At 37.4% G+C, this 24,052-nt stretch overlaps 1 protein-coding gene across 3 annotated transcripts in view; it reads left to right on the top strand.

The window, feature by feature from the left end:
* Positions 1–17,038, top strand: part of tafa1a (TAFA chemokine like family member 1a) — a 138,033-nt gene extending 120,995 nt beyond the window's left edge. For 2 of the 3 annotated variants that reach the window (XM_015605948.3, XM_007249953.3), the window contains exons 4-6: positions 11,115–11,239; positions 11,466–11,529; positions 14,337–17,038. In XM_015605948.3, the coding sequence (XP_015461434.2) occupies positions 11,115–11,239; positions 11,466–11,492 (152 nt within the window). In that variant the 3' untranslated portion in view covers positions 11,493–11,529; positions 14,337–17,038. The remainder of the gene's footprint in view (positions 1–11,114; positions 11,240–11,465; positions 11,530–14,336) is intronic. The other variant, XM_007249954.3, reaches the window with a different exon arrangement.
* The last annotated feature ends 7,014 nt before the right edge of the window (positions 17,039–24,052 follow it).

Here is a 24,052-nt window from a genome sequence, read left to right as displayed (position 1 = left end):
AGTATCTGCTATTCGTCTATTAAATATTTGTCTTTAAATGTTTTACATCCATCACCAAAATAGAGATGGGAATCGCAATATTTTGCCCAAAATAAAAATTATATCAGAATACTGTGATTATGTAATATACTGCAATACATTTCTCAGATACTTCACAGCATCTGTGTTATTGAAGAGGATAAAATTATGGATTTTCAGTTTCGCAGAATGCGACAAACAGTATTCTTCACTGCAGGTGTACTCTGGCTTTAGTGAGTCAATTTGGGTAAGTTTTTAATATTTCAAAATATTGATATTTGACTTCACGTAATGATGTTATACGACACGATTATTAATGTGGCACTATTTTCAGGAACATTCATTAATTGCTTTTTGCTAACATAGACACTAGGCATGGGGAAACCTGTGCAAGGCGCGCCGCGATGCTTGTTTCTATCTTCCACCCGTTGGAGCGTCGGAGTTTAGAAATATATCTACTCTGATGGGTGGGATGATCTGAAAGTAAGGTGTTTCTATTTTGGTGCTGGGAAATACAGGTGCGCCACTGACTGATTAAAACCAATACCCAATACTATCTTAGCCATGTACACGTGTACACCCCGCTTGTTAAAAACACACACACCGATGTGCTGCATCAATCAAACCTGACTTTTATCTTAGCAATAAACAGAGTAAAGAATAAAATAACATTGCTTAAATTGTTTTCTTAAATGAGCTGCTGGCGCACTTTTACAGCGTGAACATGCACATTGATATAATGTAATTACAGGTAATATATTAAGATCAGCTACAGTTTAAACATGTAGTGTACTATAAAATGTGCAAATATTCATTGGACTTAATTTGCAGAGAAAGCAAAGTGCTGGGTGTTTGTAAAGGAACACTAACAGATGCAATAAAGTTGTATTAAATTAAATAAAATAGGTAGCAAAAGAGTAGTCAAAACAAGCAGGGCCAACACCAGTAAACAGCAGCAAGAGGGCAGCAAACATACAACAAGCATACTATGATCAGCCAAGATATATTAGAGGGCTGGTCAAGAAATCAGGGTTGGAAAAGCTGATAATAAATAATAATGTCTGAGTCAAGAGAGTTAACACAGGCTATGGAAGAACACTTTGTGGAGTGGTAAACCACACAATACTCGGCGAGGTGTGTGTGGAGCAAAGGTGTATATATAGTGAGGTGTACAGGTGAAATCAATACTCTGCACACAGCACTACCAGTAGGTCAATCACCAGTGTCATGTGATCGATTGAGGTAGTGACATCAGGGTGTGGTGCATTCTGGGTATCGTAGCCCAGAGGCTGGAGATCGCAGGTAGAGCTGATTGTTAGAGCATTTTAAACATGCTCTACCTAAAGTTGCGTGTCAGTATTATAAGTAGTATTATAAGCTGGTCTAAAGTTGCTGAAAATGTTGAAGTGTTCTCCATTGCGGTCAGTGGAGTTTGAACAGTGCTTATTTGAAAATAAGGGCAGGAAGTGTTTAAGTGAGCAGACTCTGCGCTGGGGTCACTCTCGTAGTGTCCTGTCCCAGAAAACCAACAGATCCTCAGGGCCTCTCATTATTACCGCTCTGTCCTTATGACAAATGAGTGGCTCTGAGCTGCTTCTGCAAGGAGAACGTTAGCCTCGACCTGCTGCCAAAAACCAACCGATAATAAAAAAACACAATGCTTTGTTAATATTTTACTTACGCTTAACAAGCGTTGATGAGCCTCAAAATGCAACAACCCAACCAGCTCAATGCTACCTGCAGGACAACTCACTGAGTTTCCTTTGGCCTGTGTTTTTTTTCTCTCACCTCTGCTTTTTTTTTTTTCTTTTTTAGTGCAGCTTTGCGGCTGTTGGGCAGTGTGGGTGGTTATAATTTCCAGTTAAGGTGAAGTGATGGATGTATCGAAGTCTCACTGGTGCCCATTAAAGCTGCTCAGCACTGGTGTCCTCCATCTCCTCTCAAAGACGGAGCTGATGCACGGCAACGTCCGGCATGCTGAGGGCTAGCGGCTGCGCTGCCCGTCAAAGCAGAGCACGACACTGAGGCCTATACTTTATGTATTTGGCGTTTTGTTTACTTTCTGAAGGATCAGAGTGCTCAATAAACTGAATTTTTATCACAACAACGAACTCTAGCCCGAGGTGAAGCTGCCATTGATTTTTTTTTTCTTTTTTTTTTTACTCAGCCTTGGTCATGCTGAACCAGTAAACTGTCTCTCTATATATCTGGATGAGCAGAAAATGGGCTTTTTCACTTCACAAGAAGCAGCTTTAGACTTATTTACACAATTTAAAACGCGGACGAGGAGCAGCAGCTACTAGATCAAATATCTTTGAGTAAGAACACAGAGAGGCGTAGTGGGTTCAGTTGAGTTAAAGGTCTAAGCAGGTTAGTTAGTAAACTCACACAAAACTACTTCAATCACTGCTCTGAAGACCAGATTCATAAAACTCGGCACGTAGTCGTACTATACCTTGCAAAATGTGCAGCAGAGTAAATACGTTCTATTTAAAAACGCCAGTATTCCAGTCTCTCTTACACCAGTGCACTATTTTTTAGGCTATATACCATATTTTTCGCACTATAAGGCACACTGTATTATAAGAAAACAAGGGCCAGGGCGTTATCAGCTAGCGGTTCATCCTACATAGCTTGTTTTAACACAGTAAACAAGCAGCCTACAGTCCGATATACTCACCTCTGAACAGTGAAAGAGCTAGCGCTGCTTTCAGCAGCTAATGCTATTACTGCTCCAGCCTTGGTGCTGGAGAAACTTTACTGAAACTCTTTTATAATGCTGCACTTCAGCAGAGTGGCTTTACTGCTCCTTACAACCTGACTGGTAGAATTCATACTAGATTCATACTGGATTATAAGGCACACTGATGATTTATAGGAAAATTAAAGGATTTTAAGTGCAACTTTTGGTTAAAAAATACGATAGTCAATCAAAAGATTAAAAAGAAGGGCCCCCAGTTGGTCCAAAAAGGTGCTGATGGGTGCAATAGACAACAGTAGTACGTAATGCACTGTACAAAAAAATGTAACTCACTTTTTTCATTTAAATTAACTCATCAGTTTAAGTTTTGTGATTTCATGAGTTTAACTAAGCCTTTTAACTAAGTTTTTTAAATGCAGTTCAATGAAGTGGACTGTTTAGGAATATTTGATATGATGATGATAAACCATCCCCTTACACTATAAAAAAGCAAGAGAAAAAAGCAAAAGAAAAACATCTCAAATATATGGTAAATCCCAGCTCTTCTCTTTAATACTTTGTTTAAAATATAACAGAGGAACAGCACTGTGTCTTCCTTTAATCTCCTGTATATCTGTTTTTTTATTATTATTTGATTGCCTAAGCTGAGCTGAGCTGTTTGATGCTACTGCAAAGATACTCAGTATAATACTCAAGTTTAGAATTAGAATAAATACACTATTAAATCCCCCTTAAAGAAAGCTGAGCTCTTCTCAGAGCTGCAGTTCAGATGTTTACCATGTATTTCAATCCAAACACATCAAACATGGAGTTAAATATGTAGGTTAATCAGCTGTGAGTGGGTGTGTGTGTGTGTAATGTTGATGACTTGCTTGCCTGTGTGATGTTTAAAAACATCATAAGGAAATCGTTTCATCTGCGCCGGCTTCTTCCCAGGAACTTTACACTCAGACCAGGCCGACGTTCTGCTCCGAGACTAATGAACGTGCCTGTAATCCTCATTTATGGGTGAGCAAATGTGCTACTGTCACGCTGTGTGCCCTTAACGTCCCAGTAAATCAGGCATGTGTTTTATGAATCTGACCCGTGGTTTTAATTGCCTTCAGATCATTTACACTCATAAAAATAAAGGTGTCAGAAAATCTTCAACCGGAACGACACCACAAAATAACCGCATTCAGTGGACGCTTCAACCTGAAAAAAAAAGTGACAATTAAACGTATTAGTTAATATCTCTGCTCATGTTAAGCTTGATTTCTAATGTCAAATCAATTAAAAGTCGTTCTTGTTTTGTCGAACTGCAGTAATCCATTAAATTGTAAAAACTGGTACTGCAGCTGAAATGTCTGATTTGTGATCATGTCTCAAAAGCACCAGCGACAGAGAAAATTACTATTAACCGTTAATATCACGTTTCATCTCCCACTCCCTTTTTCCCACTTGTCATTGAGCTAAGCTATCTCAAAGAGCTTCCAAGAAATGAAAAAAAAGAAAAAAAAAATCACAGATTTTACTTCACATTTAAAGCTGGAATGTGTAATTTATTATAGAAATATATATTTTTTTCTTAAAATACCCATTATCTCCTGATAACAGCCAATAAATCTAGTTAAGCCAAGTCAAATTTATTTGTATGTATTTTTTGTTGACACAATGCATCTTTACACAACAGTAGCACAAGATATCATCAGTACCTTATTTTTTTTTTTGCAATATAAGGCAAATCCTTTTATGTTTCCACAAATTAGAAAAACGTGTGCCTTATAATCCAGTGCATCTTATGTATGAATTCTACCAGTCAGTTTGTAGGGAGCAGTAAAGCAACTCCACTGAAATACAGCGTTATAAAGCTGGGTTCAGAAGTATTAGCATTAGTCGCTAACTGCAGCTCTAGCTCTTTTGCTGTTTAGAGGCGAGTTTACCGTGTTTTTTTTTTTTTTTAAATACAGTTTTGTTTGACTATGAAGGAACACATATGGAATAATTTACATATCCATTACTTATCTGGAGTGCTGTTAACTTGTGGTTTCTGAGCCTAGTAACTCTGAAGGCCTTTGGTTTTGCTTTCCTGGAGTGGTCCTGATGAGAGCCAGCTTCATCATAACATTTTTGATGGTCTTTTTAAGTACACTTAAGGATATTTTCAAAGTTGACGTTTTTTGTACCTAGTTGAGTAGTTCCTGCCCTAATATGGATTAGAATATTACTCAAATAGGGCTATTCACTGTATCTCACCAAACTTTTCTCTTCACAACTCTACAACCAATGCTCTCAAACACATTAACTCTTGACAAGTTCAGCACAGCGGTTAACTGAAAGCCATCCCAGATTACTCTACCTCATAAGAAGGTGCATACTTTGAAAAATATAAAACATATTCTGGTTTGGTTGGAACACTTTTTTCATTTAATAAATAATTGCATATGTTTTTCTTCATAGTTTGGATGATTACTTTTAGTGTACAATGCAGAACATTAAAAAAAAAAGAAAAATCACTGAATTTAAGGTGTGTGTAATTGTTTGACTGGTACTGTATATACTTGTGCATCTCAGACAGTTAGAAAAAACATTGAAATGTTCTTTATTTCAACAATTCAGTTCAAAATGTGAAACTATGTGTCTATAGAGTGATCTAAATGTTTATTTATTTTATTGTTGTTGATTATAGCCTACAGCCAATGAAAACCCAAAAATCAATGTCTCAGAAAATTAGAATATTATATAAGACCAACCAGTACTTTTGGCAGTGTGGGCAGTGTGCCAAGTCAAAAGTTGTCAGCAGAGAGAAGCATAGAGTGCTGTAAGATTGCAGGAAATCACTGCACTTACTTTGATATCAACTTCATAAAACACAGTGGATCAACACCAGCAGATGACATGTCTCTCCAAACCATCACTGATTGTGGAAACTTCACACTAGATCTCAAGCAGCTTGAACTGTGTTCCTTTCCACTCTTCCTCCAGACTCTGCTCCCTTGATTTACAAATGAAATGCAAAATTTACTGATGATCAGTGATGGTTTGTAGAGACATGTTATCTGCTGGTGTTGATCCACTGTGTTTTATCAAGTCCAAAATCAGTGCAGTGTTTTATTCCATGCTTCTTTCCTCTGCTGGCAGATGGAGATGGAGATTTTATTTTCCAGCAGGATTTGGAACACTGCCCACACTGCCAAAAGTACCAGTTGTTCTTATATAATATTCTAATTTTTTAAGACACAGATTTTTGGGTTTCCATAATCATTAATCGCTTACATTTGATTACTCTGTGTGTAATACATCTATATCATATATAAGTTTCACATTTTGAACTGAATTATTGAAATAAAGTAACTTTTTAATATTTTCATATTTTTAAGATGTGCCTGTATAGATAAGCTGTATAGAGCATTATGTCCTCTTGCTTTTGGATTAGGAACTTCAACTGTTCAAATGTTCATGTCCAACTAAAGAAACTCTAAAGAGTTTTATTGTAAGTAATTGACTTCACCTGAGCAATTTAAACTTATATACAATTTAAAAAGCACTTAAAGAAATGTGAATCTAAAAGCTAGATGCTAAACTTATCCTTCCTATAGACTGAGCTGAGCAGCATTTTGTCCTGTAACCTTAGTTAAAATCCCCATTATCCTGTTGTTCCAATCCCACTGTCTGCATGATAAGAGCTGTTGCTTTCAAACACTTTCAGCATTCCGAGCACGTCGATTATAAATCATCTCTCACTGTGCCAGATCGCCCCTTTTTCCCCCGCAAATAATGGCCTCGCCTCTCACCGTTTGAGAATGATCACACTTTCACAGAGCAAAGTGAGTGAAATTGATAGCTTTTTATAGGGTTTACATTGTCTGCTCCTTTGACAAGCCCCTGAAATGAACCATGTACTTAGAGTGTATTTATGTCAATTTCCCTCTATTATTGGCAGCTAATCGGCCTGAATTATAAGCGTGGGATATTAGACTAGTAGATGGGGCAGGAGGAAATGAATTTGAATGAACAAATGGAGCGTTTCACTCGAATACGTGGCATTTCACAATGCGGCACGCGGTCCATAGAATGACAGAACTTTTCAGACGACCATCCGCCACGACAATCCACTGTAACTGCAGCTAATATTGATTTTTTTTTCATCGCCGTTTATCATCGCTTATCTGTACGTCACTGAGAGGAATGCTGTTACATATGTGGAAGTGGAAATGAATCCAGGGGGTCCAGCTTTCTTCCCGGAGGCCTGTGACCTTTCAGCGTTAAGTTCCTTAACCCTGTTCTAGTAAAACTGATCTGAGTCAATGTAATCACTCTTCAGGAGTCTTCAGGAACATCTGAATGCTGAATTCTACACTATAGTGATTTTTAGATCAGGCTCTAAAACCTGCAGATCTTCAGAAGCAGCGTTGGACAGTTACCAACAGAAATAATACTTTTTAAATGAATACTTTTTTATTTATTTGTAAACGTTCAAGTGAAGGTATAATTAACCTTAAAAATACTTAAATAACTTAAAAAGCATTGTTTATTAACTGTTTAGCTGAAGGGCCCATATCATTCATTGTGTTTTCAATGTAAGAGAATAACTTTATTTATATAGCACTTTTTAATACATAGAATGTAGCACAAAGTGCTTCACAACTTAATTATGGTAAAAGAAAAAAAAACAGTAATACAAGGAAAAGTGTAAATAAACACATGTTAAACTTATATGTATTTATTCATTTAAATAAATTTTAAAGAAGCAACATACAACAACGTATAAAATAGAAGACCTTAAACAAAAGAGACATGAGATAGATATGATTTAAGATGATGATTTGGTGTGACGCAGGGAATAACACCACCCCCTGCCAGTAAGCTACCACTACCTATCATGTGGGAGACTTGGGTTCAATTCACATTCCGTTCTGGGTGACTATGCTAAGATACGCCAACTCTGTAATATGAATAACTTTGTAAATAGCTCTGGATTAGAGTGTTAGTTATGAATAAGACATGAATAAAAGTATACTTCTCTGGAAAAAAAAGTAAGAGAGCACTTAAAAATTGATTTTACCAAATTGAAGGAGGAAGATGGATGATCACATGCCATCAAACCGAGATAAACTGCTGAAATTTTTGTACCAGGAGTGGCATAAAGTTATCCAAAAGCAGTGTGTAAGACTGGTGGAGGAGATCATGCCAAGATGCATGAAAGCTGTGATTGAAAATCAGGGTTATTCCACCAAATGTTGCTTTCTAATCTCTTAAAACTTTATGAATATGAACTTGTTTTCTTTGTGTTATTTGAGGTCTGAAAGCTCTGCATCTTTTTTGTTATTTCAGCCATTTCTTATTTTCTGAAAATAAGTGCTCTAAATGACAATATTTTTATTTGGAATTTGGAAGAAATGCTGTCTGTAGTTTATAGAATAAAACAACAATGTTCATTTTACCTAAACATATACCTATAAATAGCAAAATCAGAGAAACTGATTCAAAATATGAAGTGGTTTCTTCATTTTTTTACAGAGCTGTATATGCACTTAGAGTTTTAGTACAATTTATGGACAAAAGTATTGGGACACCTGCTCATTTATTTTTTCTTCTGAGATCAAGCTGCACCTGTTTACATGTCTAGGGGGAGGGGTTTCTAATTTTTAATTTTGGAGCATTGTTGTGAGGATTGATTGCATCCTCTAACAAGAACCTATCTGTTCCAGACATTCCCATTCTATTAGCAGTGCTTCTCTACAGGGAGCAGACAGACTGCTAGTCTTAAAGGAGCTGAATACATTAACTGGAAGTGGTGTCCACAATCATTTAGACACATAGTGCATCAGAACTGCTAACTACTCTATAGGTTTCTATAGGTTATACAGTATATAGTGTACAAATAAACTGGCAAAAAAACAATCTGTATTTGGAATGAACACATTACTGTTAGCCCACCAGTCAGAAATGTAGTTACATAGTAATTTCTTTTCCACAAAACTGGATACGTACCTCCTATTCCTCAATTACAGTATCAATACTGTCCGGTAAGAATTACACCACTCTCTGGAGACTTTCTGTCCATTTTAGTCCACTCTGCTACCAACCAGGAGCCCATTTCAGTTACAGACTGTGTGTCCAATTTTACCCATTCCATTCTGTTCCAAATTGAAAATTCAGATTGAGGTCTGCTTATTTTACTGGTCAGTCAAATTGCCCCAGTGTTACATCACATCCATTCAATCAGACACACACACACACACACACACACACTTTTTATGTGTGTCTTAGAGGCACAGTAAAAAAAAAAATACACTCATTGACAAAGAAATCGTTGCAAAACTAGTTGAATCTAGAAGGAAGTGTTGGATTGCAGTAGATCAATCACTGCAGTCGTATCGTCATTGTGTGGTCTATTCTGCTTGTTTTAGTGTTTTTCTGCAGTAACACACGTACAGTAGCTCACCTTAGCAAAGCCAGTTACTTCATTAGTTGGATTAGTTGGTCTGCTGTAATTAGTATAAACCAATGACCGAACACTACCGATAAAAAGTCTTAGGCCCCGTCCACACAAATTTGGATATTTTTAAAACCAGAGGTTTTTGTCTCCATTTTTAAAAAATATCTTCGTCTACACGAGCAGCATATTCAGAAATATCCCCGACCACACAGAAACGCCTTAACACTCAAAAACGCTGAAATGAATAGGGATTCTCTTGACCAGGGGTCGGCAATATTCCTTCTGTCTCTCTGTCGCGCTCTGTGTGACTTTAGTTTCCGCCTGTTCTTGGGCTCCCTATATCCTTATAAGGCCATTTTTTCCCCGATCACTTCCCAATTCACTAGCCGGAGCAGAGGTATTGTATTGGACCACGACCCTAACGACACAGGTTCAATCCTGCGTGAGGAGCGGTGTGTTTATTTATTTATTTTTTCCTGTCTTCTTGGGTTTACCTGCTTTAAGATCAACTGTTCTGCAATTGGGTTCAACAATCCTCTGGGCTGGAGAGCTACTAGTCTGTAGTACTCCATCCCATTACACTTCATTTTCCAAAACAGATTTTTTTATATAATGGCCATACTTAATGGCTGATCCCTGCTCTATACATTCATAAGTTTTCTCGTCTCTTCATTTTAAAATTGTCCCACCAGGTGCTTTTTTTGTCCAGGCTGGTTCAGAATCTCTGTTCGCGGTAAGGTTTGTACCTCCGGACAGGAGGATCAGAAAAAAACAGCATGCTATGCATTTTGGTGTTAGTTAATGTGAGAGTAACATTAAATAAAGCTTTAAACATATTTTTAATCCACAAATAGCAGAGAGAACAAAACCAATCCAGGCGCTGTTCCTGTTTCAGGCTAATTCTGAACAAGCAAAGCTAATGCAAACAAAAAACAGATATGTGCAGACTTGCTGTGTGACATCATTATTTTCAGAGAGCTTAATTTTTCCCGTACACACGGCTCCACTGGTAGCAGAGTTTTTAAATATCTCCACCTTTGAAGGCGTTTTCAGTGACAAAAACAACATTTTCGTGTGGACGGAAGGAGACCAAAAAGCCTCTGTTTTTAAAAATATCTGGATTCATGTGGATGGGCCGCAGAACACCTCTGTGTCTTTCTCCAATTACCCCAATTCACTCATTAGGACTCCCCTATCACTAGTGATGCCCCAACACCAGGAGGGCGAAGACTAGCCACCGCCTCTTTTCAAACTGCTGCTGATCCAGCATCACAGCACACTCGGAGGAAAGCGCATCGACTCGGTTCCAATACATTAGCTTACAGACGACTTGAGCCGATCAACATCACCCTTTGGAGTGATGTGGGGAGAGAGCGCAAGGCCAGTTGTACTCTCTCAGAGCTCCGGTAGCCGATGGTAAGCTGCAATAACAGGATTCAAACCAGTGATCTCCTGAGGCATTTAAGATCTTCAGGTCCAGTCAACAACCAGAAATGGTCCAAAATCCAAAATCCAGTAATCTGCCAGGTCATTTAAGGGAAAAAAAAAGAACTAAAAAATGATTTTTTTTTATTTTTTTTTTATAAGTAGTATAGTGTATATTACATTACATTACATTTGTTCAAAGTGACTTACAAAAATATTAAAAGTTAAAAAGTTAAAAGTCAAAAAAGAGGGGGTGATGTTTAACAGCTTACTGCCAACATGAATTCAGGACGGATGTCTGTCGGTTGATTCTTTTTTTTTTTGTGACAATTTGTGTAATTTTTAGTTTAAAATGTTTAGTTAAAATGGTCATCCAAAAATAAATTGTATAGTTTTTAATACATAAACCACTGCTATAGTCTCACATAGACCTCACAGATAAATCATAAGAACTCTAAGAGAACTTTAGGATATGGGCTGTTTAAAGCTGGAGAGCATGCTGTGTGTGTTGAGGTTATGAGGTCAGTGTTTATGAGCTCTTTCCCACAGCCTCTATAGTAATTGGGAAGTGGTGGTGTGAGATGGAGCCGTGTCTGGAGGGAGAGGAGTGCAAGACTCTGCCAGACAACTCCGGCTGGATGTGCTACTCCGGGAACAAGATCAAAACCACCAGGGTGAGTTCTGGTTCACATGCATACATTAACTAGCAGTGATCATTCCAGGCGTTTAATGTTATGATCTGCTTATTGCACTGCACCAATCCCCTGAGAGACACCATTATTATTACACTGCTTCTACAAAACAAGCCCTTTAAACGCTTTAAAACAACAGATCAATGTTATTTTATGTGATAAAAGAATAAAGGAACATTATTTGCTGTTATTTGTGTGTGTTTTTCAGAACACTCATCCATATACAGCCTTGTAGCAATGGGTTCAGTGCAGTGCAAAACTTAATAACAAAGGTTAGTTTCTTCTGATTTTACGCACTCTAGTTACTCACGCCATTATAAACATAAAGGCTGTTTTTATTTCAAATTAAGGCTTTTGTCAAATTGGGTAGACTATATGAGCTATCCAAATCTACATAATACAATATTCATTTTAATAGATATTTAATTAAACATTTTACATTTGTGTCATATGTAAATCATATATATATAAAAACATCTCCAGGATTTTACATTTTTAGTAGTGTAGTAAATTTAATAATTTCATAAAATTAGTAATTTCAAACAATTCATCATTAATTGATCATTTTATATCGTATCGATAACTAACTTTAATAAGTATAACAAAGACATCAAACATCCTGTTAAACTGAATAATGTGCAGGAAAAAAATTAAGTATTATGCATGACAGGGTAAAACAAATAGAAAAGAAAATAGTAAAGTAAATAGTGTTTTTTTTTAAGAATCTGCAACTGCTGATGCATATTGTCTTAATATTTTGTAATATATTATTTTACCAAATTATCCAGCTCTATAAATAAATTACGTTTTGTTCATATCGATATGGAAATTATATCGTATTGACCAATTAAAGGGTATTTATAAAATAAAATTTATAAAATGTTCATACTTTGCAGCCAATCACAGCTAAATTCATCACAGTTGGGTTCCATTGAATGACATACAAAATAAATGTCTGTATAAACTAAAAATATCTGTGTTCTCTGAATGATGGTGCTCAGTTCAATACTCTGGGGATGAGGTGGGGGTGATGATCATCTAACATCCCGACCTCACTAATGCTTTTGTTGCTGGATGCAATCCAATCACAGTTCACAGCTGAAATCACAGCCATGTTGAAAAATCTAGTATAAAGCCTCTGTGGAGAGTAGACACAGTTACTCCAACAAAAGCAATATAAACTTGTATGTGCACATTTTTGTATACAAATAATATCCGTAAATTTGCTGTCAAACAGCACATTCTTCATTTTAATTCACTGGACTTGGAAAAGCTATGCTGGAATGCATAGCTGGTAGCTTATACTGTGTCCTTTATGATGATAGAATCTGTCATTCAAATCAAATCAAATATTAAAGTGATTCACTGACAGAGTATATCGTCACTCTTGGACAAAAAATACATGCATCTCCATTTCTGCAGTTCTGCTGACTTTTTGACATAACGTGAATCTGCCAGTTTTATACATTGTTTTAAACATTTTTTTTATTTACGTGTTAGGTTGCAGTTTTGGAAACACAAGGTTTTTGCATACAGTGATGGCATGCACTGAAAGTAGTAGGAGACAGTGGGGCACAACCTAACACATCACAAAATGTAGCATTTTCTATGTATTTATTTATTTATTTATTTTATATTAAATGCATATTTTGTCCACTTCTTTTTTTATAAATTTATTTCAAATTTTCCCATTTTCTCCCCAATTTACACGGCCAATTACCCAACCCACTCATTAGGACTCCCCCATCACTAGTATTGCATCACACCAGGAGGGTGAAGACTAGCACATGCTTCCTCCGATACATGTGAAGTCAGCCTCCGCTTCTTTTCGAGCTGCTGCTGATGCAGCATTGCCGAGCAGCATCGCAGTGTGCTTGGAGGAAAGCGCAGCGACTCAGTTCTAATACATCAGCTCACAGACGCCCTGTGCTGCTGACATCACCCTAGGGGTGATATGGGGAGAGAGCGCCATCTACCCATCCGGAGAGAGCAGGGCCAATTGTGCTCCCTCTGAGCGCCGGCAGCTTGATGGCAAAACTGCATGAGCGGTGGTTCGAACCTGCCACCTCCCGCTCGCTCATAATGGGAACGCTTTAGACCACTGGACCACTCGGCGCCCCTTTTCTTTGTATTTAAATAGGTCAAGTAGGATTCACCTTTTTATCCTACATGTTGTTTTAGTTCATCAAAACAAAGTCACAATAAATCAACCGTAGAGAACGAATAGTAAAACTTTTTGAGCAATGTTTATGCAATTTGTTGTTACTTCTCTGCATTCTAATATAATTTTCAGCAACAGCTGGAATTCATGAATTTTCAAGGACTTAATTTTGGAATCTGCTCAACTATCCCACCTATTCGTTTACTGCTCGATGGTTGACTTGACATCACATGACATGTTCTGTGGTTGTTTCAGATACTGCAGTTTAATTAATTAGTAAACAGTACCATTAGCTTACATGTAGCAATGTACGTATTAAAACAACCTTGCAAATAAAGAGAAGACAGTGATGTTCCAAATAAAAAAAGCTAACAGAACAAAAAACAAAACTAGAGTTCTGAACATATTTACTCACCCCAGACCTTGATAAAGAAAAAAAACTAATTCATTATTGGCATTGAAAACTGAGGTTAGACCCAGAGTGGCAAATATGGGCATAACAGTACGGCATTGACTACAAAACGAGTTTAAGAGAGAAGTCTATGCCACCTCATATAAATTTTAAATATTATAATCAGCTCTTGTACTTCATTTTACACTCAAAAACAGCTTTTTTCCCACATATCATATTTATATATTTGGATGAAGGCAGATACTCATTTTTTTTTCTTTTAGATGATGCTTTAAACAACATACAGTGTATGTATATTTTGAACTACAGTTTTTACATCAATTTAGCAGAGTTTACTGATCATTTCTACTCTGAATAAAACCCCACATCCGCATTTACTTTCAGCTGAATTGTTTATTAACCAAAGTGTGTTAGGTTGTGCCCTACAGGTCTTGCTCAGTGAAATGACTATTTCAGTAATACTGTATTCATACTCTTTTCTCTCTCTCTTTCTTCTTCTTCTCAAGGATACAAGAAGATGAAATGGTGAAATAGCATTCCCTGACGCTCGAGAGCTGATGAACTTTGACCTGCCGTTCCCGTAGAGTCTGCTGTCTCAGTGTTCGACTCTCTACTCAATAACGTGTTCTATCGGCAGGCTGAGGAACTCTATTTGGTCTGCGGACACCGTTTCTTTTTCTTTTGTGAATCTTCTTTCATTGTTTCGGCTCATTCGAACATCTCGGTTTGTGCAGTAAAATCCTTGGCGATCTGAGACCCTCTGTGTTGTCGAGTTCCTGTGAAGCAGCTTTCATTTGCCCAAGTTGTCAACGATTCGCCCATGACTTCCCTGGATGGTCCCGGTTTCTGGAAGTGGCTGACCTGTCAATCAAACTCCCCTGCAGTGGTTTAGAGAGTGGGCTGCTCTGTGTTTATGGAGGGAAGAAGACATTTCAAAAGAATGCACCCATCTTCAGACATCATCATGGAGGAGCAGAAAATGGATAATTAAGACCAGATGTAACCTGTAGCCGTTTCCATAAGCGTATCTTTCATAATTGTTTAACGTTCAGACATCTGAAGACACTGTGTGTGTGAGAGATACCCAGATAAAAAATGTGTGAAAGACAAAAAAAAAAATCATAGCAGAGGAAAATGATGTTGCGTTTCTGGTAAATTGTCTCCCTAATTACAGTGAAAAACGGTTTGATGGACAGAAAAGAAAAAACAATGAAAGTAGAAGTGTTTAAAACAATGAATGCTTTTTTTTTTCCTCCCCATTGTTCACTGTCCGTTCAACGCTGTTAAAAGTCGTCGTCCATAGTCTGATGATTAGACTGTTTCTGGGGCTCATTAACCTAATGATACATTGATAGAGCATCATACAGACCACACCCGTGGAAGCCTGGGGACTTATTATCAGAACCGACGAAGCCTGATAGCAATCTGCTGCTGCATGCAGATATAAAATATCATGACATTTAAATATTCTGAATCAAATTTACACTCAGCTGTCTACTACCTTGCCCTCATTAAACAGCTGTTGAAATGTGAAATGTTAAAACGTCTTCGTTTGGCTCAGTGGTGGGTGGAGTTCTAAACGCTGACGGTATGAGAAGAAGCTACTTCTGAACATAATAATACTGTTTAATATTTCATATTTCATAAACACATACACTTTATACAATCAACTTCAAAAAAGAGATGCACTCAGAAGGAATTAACCGACTTTAGTGATGAGTCCCAGTTGTGTCTCGGTGTCTGTGGTCAGCGCCAAGATCAACAGTTTGTCACAGATCACATGATCAGAAAGCCTGGAGTCATGGTGTGGCGTGGGGTGCGGTTTTTATACAACGCCAGATCACCTTTAGTCTTTATTGCAGGCACTTTAACAGCCTTATACTACATTAAAGAAGTCCTGCATCGCAAATATAGCGCTTTTCCTTCAAAATAAGCTTCTTCCAACTCTGGTTCTTGAACCAATTCCGTTCAGGCTTATAAGAACTTTTCAGCCAATCAGCCTGCCTTTTTACCAGTTCTAGAGGAACTGTCAAAATGTCACATGACCACAGCGAACAGAGTTTGCGCTAAAGAACCTAGTATTCTTCAGTACCTGCTGTGAATAAACATTCCTGGTTTTGGAACCTACATTTGTTGTTGGAAATTAGGTTTGCGAACCAGAACAGTGTCGGTTCCAAGTCGGTGGAAAAGCGCTATTACTGCCCCTATCTTTTCTAAACGCACACTGGTGCGCTATTCCAACAGGACAATGCTTGTCCACATACTGCTTCTGTCTCAAGAGCTTGCATTAAAAAGAAAGATACTACAGCTCTGAAAAAAAATAAGAGACCACTTAAAATGATGAGTTTCTTTGTTTTTACCAAATTAAAAACCTTTGGAAAATAATCCAGAGAAAGATGGATGATCACAAGCCATCAAACCAAGATGAACTGCTTGAATTGTTGCACCAGGAGTGGAATAAAGTGATCCAAAAGCAGTGTTTAAGACTAGTGGAGGAGAACATGCCAAGATCCATGAAAATTGTGATTAAAAACCAGGGTTATTCCACCAAATATTGATTTCTGAACTCTTAAAACTTTATAATTTTGCATTATTTGAAGTCTAAAAGCTCTGCATCTTTTTTGTTATTTCAGCCATTTCTTATTTTCTGCATATACATGCTCTGAATGACAATATTTTAATTTGGAGAAATGTTGTTTGTAGTTTATAGAATAAAACAATAATGTTCATTTTATTTAAACATATACCTATAAATAGCAAAATCAGAGAAACTGATTTAGAAACTGAAGTCTCTTATTTTTTTTCTCCAGAGCTGTAGGTCATTGCCTGTCGCATCTCCAAACGCATATGGCTCATTAACTCTCTACTCCTCAAGCAAAATCTGCTGCAGGAACTGTTTGAGAATATTTAAAATGCATGGAATGGAATATCACAGGACACCATTAGGAACCTCTACAACTCCATGCTCCATCTGCCATGTTGCGTTATACAGGTTACACAAATCATTTAATGCATTGCAATCTGACACTTCTGACCTTCTGGGTGCAACTCTTTTCTCTTTTTGCAATTTTTTTCTTGTTGATGATGATGATGATGATGAGTGCATCTTACCACATTTGGGGAAAACGTAATAGGGACTGTGGTGGTGAAGCTTGTGGTGGTGATGAATGGTATTATAAAATGGAAATAAAATGGTATTAAATGGTCAGCATTCACAGTGGGTTCCAAATGTCTGAGACGATAAAATAACAATAAAACAATCAGTACAATTGGGATCAGTAAAATTAATAAGAAAATCCTAAGAGCCTGCACTTCTGCAATTTCTAAATTTGTGAAGTAGGCCATGTTGTGTTAACCCCTTTTTTGTGTGCAGAAAGGTCAGAAGTGTTTGAGTCTTATCTCCTCTATTGAAGCTGGTGTTCAGACGACTCTCAGGTGGATTCGTTTCTTCATCAGAGGTGTTTACACAACCCTGTGAAGTCCTGCAGCTCGAGTGCAGGGGGACTCTACAATCAGACACTCAAAAGAGCATGTGGAGCAAATACAGATAGTATCTGGATGTACTTTAACCAGATTATTTGTGTTAAAGCTGGAGAGGGTGATTGATTTGACATTATTTTAACCTTTAACATGTTATATTTCATTAATTCATTCGTTTGGCCTAGTCTGTACATTGCTTGCAAAGGATATCATATAAAATAGTTATAAAGAAAGCAGTGCAAAAACTATGTTTAGTCACTTTATTGACTGAACTGTTTAGTTTTATAGTTCTTTTTTATAACCATTTTTTTTTATTTACTGTCAGAGCATTAACATGCATCCTGGAAGATCATAATCATAAATGACAGCTGTTCATTTTTACACCTGGTATATGCAATTGGATTTCTTTCCAGTTAAGACCAGCACTATGAGCTGGTCACTTATAATCAGATGATCAGGATGCATGTAAACAGAGTCGTGGCCAATATTCAAACTGGATTTCAGGGTTCAAACACTTTTAACCAAAACATTTCTATGATTTTTTCCTTCCCTTAATGCATACAATTTTTAAAACATCAGTGCAGACATGGACAATAAAACCAAAAATCAACTCAAAACTATAATTGAAACTGAATAAAGTAGGCCTTTAGTGAATCTGACACATTTTTTTATAATAATATGTGTGTCAGATCCTGAGAGCTCCATTGTGTAGGACTAAATTACAAAAAATTAAGCTAAAAATAGATTTTCTTCATCGATAAACGGAAACACAAATACTTGTAGACCAAATTTCCATGACTTTTCCAAAACTTCTTGGGTAATTTTTTTTCTAAAACTTACCCAGGCCTGGAAATGACTTTTTTCAAATTCTGTGACACAGGTTTTTCATGACAGTATAAATCCTGGAATTTGTGTCTCAAATCAGATCTGTTAAGAAGATCACTTAAAAATAGGTGCTGTGTGTCGCACTGTGAGTGAAATGACAAAAAGACATGTTAAAGTCTGATTTGAGTGTCCTGAGCATCCTGACTAAGACAAATCTGTACAAATCTCCTAATGTAGTGTGGATCCGATTTGCAAAAAAAAAAAAAAGATTTCTTTTAGATACAATCTGGATATGACAAAAATTTGGGCTTGCAGTCTAAACACAACCTTAGTGATCTGGATTTTTGCATGTAGGGGATACAGAACACAACACAACCTTGATGATGGTTTATAACATTTTGGACCCCAGTGTACCCTTATAATTTTCTTATAGAGGTGTGCTGAAATCTCATTCCACAAAATCTCACGAGATTAAAACAGCACAATATTTCTCGTCAGGTGTTAAATGTGTCTCTTATGGGATTTATTTACAGGTAACCAAAATAAATGTTTGAACATTTTGGGCGATACACAGCAGCTCTGGTCTGCTCGAGTACACACACACACACCTGCCTCTCTGTATCTGCTGACTTTAACATGTTGTTCTTTGTTCCCTTAAATGCTTGGTTCCACCAAGCCTCGTGTTCCCACCCACACATGGAACCGTGTACAAATGCAGAGGCACGGCATAGGATTCCATCATAGGTTGCCAGCTCTGCATAGAACCCTCATTGGGGATTACAAGTATAATACAAAACCCCTTACTGGGGGGGATTCTGACAATAGTTCTAAGATCATACAGGAGACAAGTTATTGGGTTTATAGTAAAACAGGCTGCTTACAATATTTGAAATTCACATTTTGTTTTGCATTTTGAGTTTCAATCATATATTTTAACTTTTTGGGTAAAAAAAATCCAAAAAAAAAAATTGTCATTCAGAGCATTTATTTGCAGAAAATGAGAAATGGCTGAAATAACAAAAAGATGCAGAGCTGTCAGACCCCAGAATAATGCAAAGAAAACAAGTTCATATTCATAAAGTTTTAAAAGTTCAGAAATCAATATTTGGTGGAATAACTCTGGTTTTTAATTACAGTTTTCATGCATCTTGGCATGTTCTCCTCCACCAGTCTTACACACTGCTTTTGAATAACTTTATGCCACTTCTGGTACAAAAATTTAAGCAGTTCAGCTTGGTTTGATGGCTTGTGATCATCCATCTTCCTCTTGATTATATTCCAGAGGTTTTCAATTTGGTAAAATATCTTATTTTTTTCAGCGCTGCATATATATATATATAAACAAAATTTTAATCTTGTCTTATTCTCACTTTATAAACCCAATATCGTATCTTGTCTCATGAGATGAGTTTCTTGTCACATCCCTACTTGCCAAAAGTTTGAATCCCAGAAACACAGTAGGCTGCTCACGTTCGATCTGTAATCACTTCACTTCCACCACTGATTTAATTAGCATCCTCTGGGTCTGGTTGTTGGGGGAAATGAGCTGGTCCAAATTAGGGGCCCAAGAACATGAACGTGTCCTTCAGTGGATGTTAAGACACAGAATCATGTGGATCGTGCTGAAGGACACCGCAGCGAGAAGCCCAGCACCTCCTGGGACGCTTCTCTTGTCGTTTACATTCAGTAAAAGTCTTTGGGAGGCGAGGAGAGGAGAGGCGAGGCGGGGAAGAGCCGGAGCTGCTTCTCCTGCATGTGAAGCCATGAGCATTTTAAACAGCGAGCTCGGAACATAAGAAGCCTGCTGTTGATGTCAGCGTGTGTGGGGAGACGCTAGAACGGCGGCGGAGTGAATACAGATCAGTGCGGTTTTACAGTGCTCCATACTGCTCTGAACTTTTATACTTTACCTTCACCTTCACATCTTTAGCAGAATTTCAAACACCTGAATATCAGAGCGCTAGGTGGGATTGTGTGTACAAGGCAAGAACAAAAAAAGTCAATATTCTGTGCTTTGGGCTTACATTGTGTAAAATAAAAACGTCTCGTTTCCTGCAGTGCATTAAGAGTTAGAGCTCTCTCACAGTGTTTTTTTCTTTTCTTTAATTTTGGTAACACTTTATTTGAATGCTCCATTATAGACGCCTCATACAGGGGTTGGACAATGAAACTAAAACACCTGGTTTTAGACCACAATAATTTATTGTGGCGACGGACAGTTCTGGTGGAAACAGGAGAGCCGTGGTTTTCTGTTTTTTGGATACAATCCGGGTTAGCACCCAAACATCCCTTTCAGACTGCTTCCTCTTGCGTCCACAGTTAATCCTGTTGGATGTGGTTCTTCCTTCTTGGTGGTATGCTGACATTGACCTGGATACCGTGGCTCTTGATACATCACAAAGACTCGCTGTCTTGCACAGAAAATTTGTCCTCTTTTGAACTCTGGTATGTCACACATAATGTTGTGTGCATTGCAATATTTTCAGTAAAACTGTGCTCCTACCCTGCTAATTGAACCTTCACACATTGTTCTTACTGGTGCAATGTGCAATTATTGAAGATTGGCCACCAGGCTGCTCCAATTTAGCCATGAAACCTCCCACACTAAAATGACAGATGTTTTTGTCTGCATTTTGGTTTGCCATCCACACAAATTCAGCATTTTAGGTCAATGAAAATAGCATTTCTTTTTTTAAATGAAAACCTTCTAAGGTGGAGATAAAGACACTGCTGTCACACAGTGAGTCTGTGCATGTCCGTTTACATTGTTTACAGTATCTTAGCTTGTTCAGAATGAGTTGGAGAGTGCCTTGATTGCTTCTATTGTATCTGTGATTTGCGGATTAATAGCATTTTAACACCTTGATTTAATTTTACTCTCACATTACACAACACAGCGGAGGCGCTCGGTTCAGTTATTTCTTATCCTTCATTATTTCTCTTCTTCAGCACCTGTTTGAAGTTATTTTGTAAGAGGTACGATCGCCCTCTGACATGTTCATTTCAGCATTTGCCAATTTTTATTTTGCTTGTCTTGTTTTCCACCATAAGTCCAATTTATTTATTTTTCTTTGAATTCTTACTTTTATCATTTATAAATTAATGTAATTAATAGTTTTTTCAGTTTCAACAGCAACATTTCCAAATGAATCATTTTATATCAGACCAGGTCATTTTCATTTTTTTTTTAGTTGTTTCTGTTATTTGTTTTAGTCTCTTTTTTTTAAATATACAGGCCTTTAGAAGCTAATTTCATTTGTAAGCATGACAGTTGTCTGCCAGGTTCAAAAGTGGTCATGTTGGGTAACTTTTCCTTTTTACAGGTTATTTTTACCTTTCTAATAGTCTCTACATCATTGCATTTGAACATGATGTAAAAAAAAACAACTTCCAGATTTATAAGATGTCACAAAGTGAAAATAGCAAAATTATAATATACACGATCATTTAAACTTTTTTATTTGTAGAATAAATTAAGTAGGCAGAGAGCAATTTAAACATTTCTGTTAAACTATTAAACTTCTGGTTTATCATGAATCTGTATCTATCTGTATCTTAGGATTTTTTTCAAGAACAAATTTAAGAAAATTCCTAAGAGGATTTTGGTGATTTTAGCCTAAGCTTTTCACTGAAGATCTACCCGTTTGATATTTGAGGTCAAATTTCGTGTCACAATACTTTAGTCTATATGGTTTATGTGAGAACTTTAAAGGCTCTTAGTGGTTCTTCTGTGGCTTCACAGTTCACCATTATTAAGTTATTAAGTTGAGTTAGGTAATATTAGTCAGGATAAACCGAAACCGAAACAAAAATTATAAACATAAAGCTGTAACAGACTTTCTCTGGCTGGATGTGGATCTCCTCTGCTTTGCCGTTGAGTGAACCCATTTCAGCCGTGACTACATGGAGCTTCATCTCTCAGTCAAGGTAAAGCTGCCTGCACTGACTCTAATTAAATCTGGCACCATGACCCAGCGCACACCACAGCCTTCAATCAGAATTATTAATGAGCAAAGCACAGTCACAGCTCCACCAGGAGGCGAACAGATACTTCATATAGAATAGAGAATCGCATGTCTTTCCTCTTTACTGTAGCTCACATGTCAATAGGAAAGAGCTTTTGAGGGGGGTGGATTAGATGATGGCTGGTCTGTCACTTTTTGTCTGAAGCTGCTTTCATTCACCAACCAGAGAGAGACAAGTCGGGGTTAAGCACAGTGTTAAGGGCACAGTGGCACATTCACCGGCTGCTGAACCAAACACCAAACATACATCAGATCATCTCTAGCTTTTCTACCTAATGATCTGCTTGTATTTCTTTTGGTATGTTAGGGTGCTTTCTCACAAGCCTTGTTCGATCCAGACATTTGGATTCCTCAGTTTGGCAATGGACGAGAGTTTTGTCCAACCAAAAGAGGTGATCTTAGTCCAGATTTACTGAACCATGGTCTGGTTCGTCTGCAGCGTGAACGCACTTTTTTTTTTACATGGTTTAAACTTTAAACAGTTATTCAGCAAAAAAGAAAAAAATCACAATGAATTTTTTAGCGCTGCATAATTTAGAGGCATCACAAACAGCACAGACTTACGCTTAACACTTAACCCCTTTGAACATTATCTCTGTATGCTTGGGCTAGCTGGCTATTGAGTCAAAGCTTGGGTTCTTTGAGGATCTGGTAAGAAGTGTGAACCTCCCCAAGTTCTCATACACCACACTTCCACATTGGGTAACAGCAATACACAGTCATAAGGCTAGTTAACTGACCGTCGACTGCTCTAGACAGAGTGACGAAAAGTAATGTAATTATTACCAGATCCATAAAGATGACCAAAATCACTTTGGCCATTTCCATGCCAAATACCACACATCAAGACTGAGTTGCATTGGCCCAGATCCAGTTAAAATATTTGCCTCTCATCCCAAAAAGGTGCCGCATGTGCCAACACACCAGTTGCAGAGTATAATACAGCAGCTGGCCCACACCCCATGTACCAACACTCCAGTTGGTAAGTATAAAATAGCAGTATGCCCACACCACATGTGCCAACACTCAGGTTGCAGAGTATAATGCTCTGGGTTGCCAGGTAAAAACACATTTACCCCAGTTTGGCGTGGCCGATGCTGAGCCTTAGCCAATACTGCTGCCAATACCTCAGTCAAGCATGGCCTGATTCTTCATGCGATCTGCGTAATTTTAGCCGCATTCAAATGTTTAATGTGCATAAAAAATCTGGACTTTTACCTCCTGTAAAATAAACCACTAAATGAACAGGTTATATTGATCTCAAGCAAACTAAAATGTGGGTCAACTTCTTGTCAAATGCTGTGGAAAATTAGTTTGTGCTGAGGCGCTCAAGGAGGCACAAATATCTTGATTCTTTCTGTTTTGCCCATTCAACCCTCAAATCCAAAGAATGAACTCTTTAAAGGTGCCACATTTCTCACAGGTTTATGCAAGTCATTGTGTGGTGTAGCCTTTAGACTACATAAACGTTATGGATATGAAGTGGCTGGCAAAAGTGTCATAATTACTAAAAGTGGGTGTATAAATCAAGTAGCCACTCCCATCTCAGTCATTTATACTGAGATTTCTTATACCATGCAAACCAGTCGTATATATCTCATTACATTAACATTACATTACATTATTAGACCTTTCCAATTAATGCTAATTCCTGTTCAAATTGGACTGTATACAATCAGAAAACATGGTAGGAATCACTCTATTAGGCCTTTTTTTCAGTATAAGCTTAAAAGCTGTGGTGTATTCTAATATTTTAAAGTTGTATTTCAAAGTGTTTTCTGCTTTTAAGGTTTTTCCAAATGTGACATAAAACAACTTGGGCTTTTGAGGTTGTGACACAATGCAAATTCTCAAAAATCGTTTAAAGCTCTCGAATCTGGATCTAGATGTCA

This window comes from Astyanax mexicanus, chromosome 13 (genome assembly GCF_023375975.1).
Source record: "Astyanax mexicanus isolate ESR-SI-001 chromosome 13, AstMex3_surface, whole genome shotgun sequence".
Taxonomy (NCBI): domain Eukaryota; kingdom Metazoa; phylum Chordata; class Actinopteri; order Characiformes; family Acestrorhamphidae; genus Astyanax; species Astyanax mexicanus.
The sequence above is the reverse complement of the archived record's forward strand: the minus strand, read 5'-3'. Positions and strand labels throughout refer to the sequence as shown.